We start from the raw sequence: 5,891 nt of genomic DNA on the forward strand, positions 1-5,891 counted from the left end.
TCATTTTGTGTATATGGCACATTACTGTGGCAACGGTAGTTTGCCAAAACATGTTTGTACTTTCTGATGTTAACACCAAGACACTTGGCTCTCCTTAGCATGGATTTAATAATTATCTCTGGGAAAGCCTGGTCTAAGTTACTGGTGACGGAAAATTCCTTGATTTAAGAATTTGTTTCATTAAGAGTCTTGCATAAAATGGGCTTAAGCATGCAAATGCTAGAGTCCTGAATTTTGTTTTGGAGATAGAAAAATGTTGCTCAGGTTTTTATTGGTTGTCATTTTCACACTGTAGCTTAAAGAAGGAGTTAAAGATGAAAATGCTCCAGTTGTTTAAAACCAGTAACCATTGAAGCAAATCCTCTCAATGCCAGAGAAAGTTAGAATAAGACATTATTCAATGCAAAGTGTTCCGACGCTAGCCGCTTTTATTTTTTACCAGGATAAGGTTTAATATTCACGTGTACAACGACAAAGTGAACAACTTAGACATCATATCCTGGGTTGGGAGGTGATCCAATAGTTTTTTCAATCCAGCTCAGGTGGTCTTGATGGCAGAGGTCCATGAATGCTGCTGGTTTCCTGCATGGATAAACAGAATCTCCAACGAAAACATCGACACCATAAATCCTGCCTTTGTACTCAACTCCTCTACCGGAGTCGCCCTGTGACAGACAAACGTTACACTTCAGAAAAACTAGTCAGATTTAACAAAATGAAGATGTGTCTTTAAAACTGCAAGTTTTTTTTTTTTACTATCTATTGCAACTTACAAAGCACAGATCCACTCCTGGAGTTTGGCCACAGAACCAATATTGGTAACTGTACCACGAGTTCACGGCAACCTGTTGTTGTCTGAGTCGAGTACATCTAACCTTATTAATAATCCCACACTGAAGAACTGGTGTATGGCCAGGTTCTGGAGAAACAGAGTAGCTTAATTAAATCATTTCAATGTAAAATTATTACACACTCGGAATCACAATAGACTGTATATAGCCTTATATAACGTCTACAAAATATAAAAAGAAAGGGAAATAAACTTGCGTCTTTTTGTAAAAAAGCTTCCAAAAGTCGAACCTCGACCTGCAATCTGCATCTCATCGCCTCTGAAATTGATAAAATAAAAGATTTAAAAAAGTTAAACACCACCAAGCAATCACAAAAAAATGTCAACATTAATCATCATGGTGGGAGATAACATTTCCTACAGAGGGTAAGCAGTAATTTTAACAATCTTATTATTATATCAAGAAATCTGGTACCATATTAGTATTTTCTCAAACTCTCTCTATATGTGGTGAAAATGTAGTTACCTGGCCCAATATATGTAGACTGAAAGAAATCCAACAGTGCTTCATTTATAATAGTAATACGTCAAATTTATTTATACAGCATGATACCGGCGCTCATCCTGCCTGCATCGTTGGCCCCCGATGAGTCTCTTTTGCAGATCAACCTTTGAGCTTGTTGTGATGCCTAAAAATGAAAGTCATCAAATGGTGAGGCTCAGTTTTGTGGTGAAAATTGATCAAGTCAGATCATGTTCTGGAATAATCTACTAAATGTCACAAACTTTCATGAGATTCACTTTTGGGTTTTGTGCCAGAGATCCGACAGACCTTTCCTTGCCCACCACGCCTTCGACACATCTGATTTTTATTGAAAAGCTTGCAACGTTAAGCTTAAACTCAACTTTATTGAAAGCAATTCTCATTCCACATGTCTGAAAGTTTGATCATTTCTTCCCAAAATGCAATTATACAAAATACACAGCTTTTTCTTCCGGTTTCCATGTGTTACTTTCACCAATTATTAGTGCAAGAACAAAGCACTTAATAGGAAAAAAAAACAGAAACATTAGTGTTTACCTGCAAATAAGGAATACTAAATAAAGAATGGTCAAATGCAACATGTGACACTCACCAAGCCACAGCAGAACCAGGAGAACCCTCAAGGCAGTCATTGTTATAACTTGGTGCCTATAGACTGGTGACCCAAGGAACCTTTTATACTCTACAAGCTTGTTCACCAACCAATCACATTTCAAAGACTTAACAAAAATATGTTCGTTGGGCAACCATATTTCTGTTGCCTCATTGTGCAATGGTTAGTGACATTGCACAACAATGGCTAAGGACAAATTTTGGTTGTCATTCCAAACAATCTTTTAAAGAAATAAATGCAAACTTTAACTTCTAAATTTCTTGTGAAATGAAAAGGAACGAAGTTGATGCTAAAATGGATCTTGGAACACTTTTTTTTTTGGCTAAAGATTAAAGTAGACTTCCTGGAGGAACCAAAGTTGTCCAATATGTATGTTACCGTTTGAAGATACGCAGGATCACTGTCAAAGTTTTCCAACTTTAAAATCAAGAGTAACATCTTTTCATTTCTTATTTTATGTCCACAAATGTGGACAAGGTATGACGAGAAAATCTACCTCTTCAATCACAAACATCAAGACTTGTGCTGGATGAAACTAGCTTGCCAAATCACTCAGGATGTAATCAAGTTTGAAAGAAAAAAAAAAAAAAAGTGTTACATTTTCAGCTGTTAAGCCTAAATTGTGCCGAGGTTAAGTTGCCATCTACATTCCTATGTAAATTAAAGTCATTTTGTAGGGGGGGGTTATAGGTCTGTTCCAACATTTGCTTTGAGTTTCTAGTTCAACTGTTGTAGGCTTACATTTTAATACATAGTTGACATCTTTTATTCCGCAAATAAAATTCAACAACTTTGTCACTTGAAAATAAATCTAAAAAGATCAGATGTGGGTTGAACCATGTAAGAAAAAAAAATCCAAAGCATCAAAGGATAAATGCAGCTATGTTCTGTTCAAGGGATCCTGCATAAACAATCATAAAGGCATGCCAAATCAAAAATAGAAGGATGCCAATTTCAAAAGTCTGTCCTTCAAAACATTTTCTCTTCAGGCAGACATATCAAAAATGAAATTTTCACCCTCTCCACTTTCAGTATCTTAGGATTTGTTTCCCTTTTTCATTTTGTGTATATGGCACATTACTGTGGCAACGGTAGTTTGCCAAAACATGTTTGTACTTTCTGATGTTAACACCAAGACACTTGGCTCTCCTTAGCATGGATTTAATAATTATCTCTGGGAAAGCCTGGTCTAAGTTACTGGTGACGGAAAATTCCTTGATTTAAGAATTTGTTTCATTAAGAGTCTTGCATAAAATGGGCTTAAGCATGCAAATGCTAGAGTCCTGAATTTTGTTTTGGAGATAGAAAAATGTTGCTCAGGTTTTTATTGGTTGTCATTTTCACACTGTAGCTTAAAGAAGGAGTTAAAGATGAAAATGCTCCAGTTGTTTAAAACCAGTAACCATTGAAGCAAATCCTCTCAATGCCAGAGAAAGTTAGAATAAGACATTATTCAATGCAAAGTGTTCCGACGCTAGCCGCTTTTATTTTTTACCAGGATAAGGTTTAATATTCATGCGTAGAACAAAAAATGCAATTAAGACATCATGTTCTTGGGTTAGGAGGTGGTCCAATAGTTTTTTCAATCCAGCTCAGATAGTCTTGATGGCAGAGGTCTATGAATGCTGTTGGTTCCCTGCATGGATGTTCCAGATCTCCGGTGAAAGCATTGACACCATAAATCTTGCCTTTGTACTCAACTCCTCCACCGGAGTCGCCCTGTGACAGACAAGCGTCAAACTTTAGCAGTTTTCTGAAGTGTAACAAAATGAAGATGTGCATTTAAAAATGCATTTCTTTTCCTTTATCATGTCAACTTACCAAGCAAAGATCCACTCCTGGAGTTTGGCCACAGAACCAATATTGGTAACTGTACGCGTTCTCGGGAACCATTTTTTGTCTGAGCGGAGTACAGTCAACCTTATTAATATTCCCACACTGAAGAAGTGGTGTAACGTTGGGTTCTGGAGAAAAGAGTAGCTCAATTATTACACCGAATCACAATAGACTGTGTATATAGCCTCTATAATACAAGGAAAAACTCACGTCTGTTGGTAAAAACGCTTCCATAAGTCGAACCGTGACCTGCAATCTGCATCGGATGGTCCCTGAAATTGATCAAATACAAGTTTTAGAAATACAAACGCATGTCAACATTCATGGTGGGAGATAACATTTCCTGTAGAGCAGGGGTGTCCAAAGTCAGTTCTGGAGGGCCAGCATCCTGCATGTTTTAGCTCCCTCACTAATGGTAGTAACAACCTCAGCATGTCAATATCCTTCTTAGGCCCCCTAATGAGCCAGGTGTGTTAAACCAGTGAGAGAACTGAAACATACAGGATGCCAGCCCTCCAGGACTGACTTTGGGCACCCCTGCTGTAGAGGGTAAGCAGTAATTTTAACAATCGTATTACTGCAACAAGAGACCTGGTGTCCTAGTAGCATTTTCTCAAACTACCTGCTAACACCATCTGTGCTGAAAATTTTGTTAACTGGCCCAATACATACTGAAATCCAACAGGGCGTCATCTATAATGTGTCAAATTTATACGCTGCTTTTCAGGATAGTCAGAGATGCTTCATTTCTTACTCACATGAGAGTCTGGTCTGAGCAGTCAGGAAGTTCAATAGCCGTCACTCCATGTGGAATCGTTGTCCTGTCAGGCAGCTTCAACAGCATCAAGTCGTGTTGCCGTCTTCTGAACAAGGGTCCGTCTTCATATATTTTAGGTTTTTTAAAGATACCCAGTGGTATGCGTATTGATACATCGTAACCCAAGACACATCCCAAATGTGCATCAATGGTCCTGTAATAAGTTTAGTAGTCAGTATTTTTGAAATTCATGATTAAAGTTTGAAGGTTGTCATTTTTTGTTGCCAAGAGTTTTAAGTCAGTTTTACAAAGATCTACATTAGAATTCCTCAGATGTTCTTACCGTCCACTTGCCCAGCAGTGATATGAAGTCAGGATCCAGCCGTTACGCAGCAGAGAGCCTCCACAGATAGTTGTATCCTCACCTTCTTTTATCACCAAGCAAACATGATACAGGCGCTCATCCTGTCTGCATGGTCGACCCCCGATGAGTCTCGGTTGTGGAGCAACTTTCGAGCTTGTCACGACACCTAAAAGTCAAAGTTACCAAATGGTGAGGCTCAGTTTCAGGGTAAAATTTTAACAAGTCAGAGCATGTTTTTCACTTTTGGTTTCTGTGCCAGAGATCTCACAAACTTTTGTTCACCACGCCGTCGACACACCCAAGACTGTCATTGAAGAGCTCACAAAATTCATATTAAAAACTAAGCTCAACTTTATTGAAACCAATTCTCATTCCACATCCGAGAGTTAAATCATTTCTTCCCAAAAGGCAATTACACACAGTACATCTTTTTTTTCCAGTTTCCATGGGTTACTTTCACCAATAAACCATGAATCTACCCCCCAGAAACAGTGTTTACCTGCAAACAAGGAATAACAGATAAAGGATGGTCAAATGCAACATGTGACACTCACCAAGCCACAGCAGAACCAGGAGAACCCTAAAGGCAGCCATTGTTGTAACTTGGTGTCTAAAAACTGGTGACCTTTAGTACTCTACAAATTTGTCCACCAACCAATCACAAAGACTCATCAACAAATGGAGTTCACCTGTTAATTTAGGTTCGGGAGCAGGACCACGCCCAAACCACGCCTCTAATTTCCAGGCGGCAGTTGCTACTAGGTACATTTTGTATTAATAAGTATTCAGGGTCACCAGGTGTTACTTGTGCCCCCACCAAAGGTTGGGTTAAATTGACCCAAAATTGGGTTGAAACCCAGATACAGATACCACTATGTCTGGGTGGTAAAAGAAAAAAAAAAGAAGTTTCATATTTTAAATTTCACTATATAAAAACAGGATTAAAAACAATCTGAATTTAAAGCTTTTTTATTTCCATGTGATGCA

At 38.2% G+C, this 5,891-nt stretch overlaps 1 protein-coding gene across 1 annotated transcript; it reads right to left on the minus strand.

Moving 5' to 3' along the window:
• Positions 1-438: 438 nt before the first annotated feature.
• Positions 439-5,568, minus strand: LOC106953408 (cationic trypsin-like). Its single transcript, XM_015042147.1, has 7 exons — positions 5,459-5,568; positions 4,884-5,070; positions 4,542-4,754; positions 3,994-4,055; positions 3,769-3,911; positions 3,579-3,666; positions 439-577 (listed from the first exon to the last, which is right to left on the minus strand). The coding sequence occupies exons 1-7, from the start codon at positions 5,496-5,498 to the stop codon at positions 486-488; spliced, it is 825 nt and encodes a 274-aa protein (XP_014897633.1). The 5' UTR covers positions 5,499-5,568; the 3' UTR covers positions 439-485.
• Between the last annotated feature and the right edge of the window lie 323 nt (positions 5,569-5,891).

The sequence above is a fragment of the Poecilia latipinna genome, unplaced genomic scaffold (assembly GCF_001443285.1).
Source record: "Poecilia latipinna isolate Pla-1442-1.1 unplaced genomic scaffold, P_latipinna-1.0 Scaffold579, whole genome shotgun sequence".
Classification (NCBI taxonomy): Eukaryota; Metazoa; Chordata; class Actinopteri; order Cyprinodontiformes; family Poeciliidae; genus Poecilia; species Poecilia latipinna.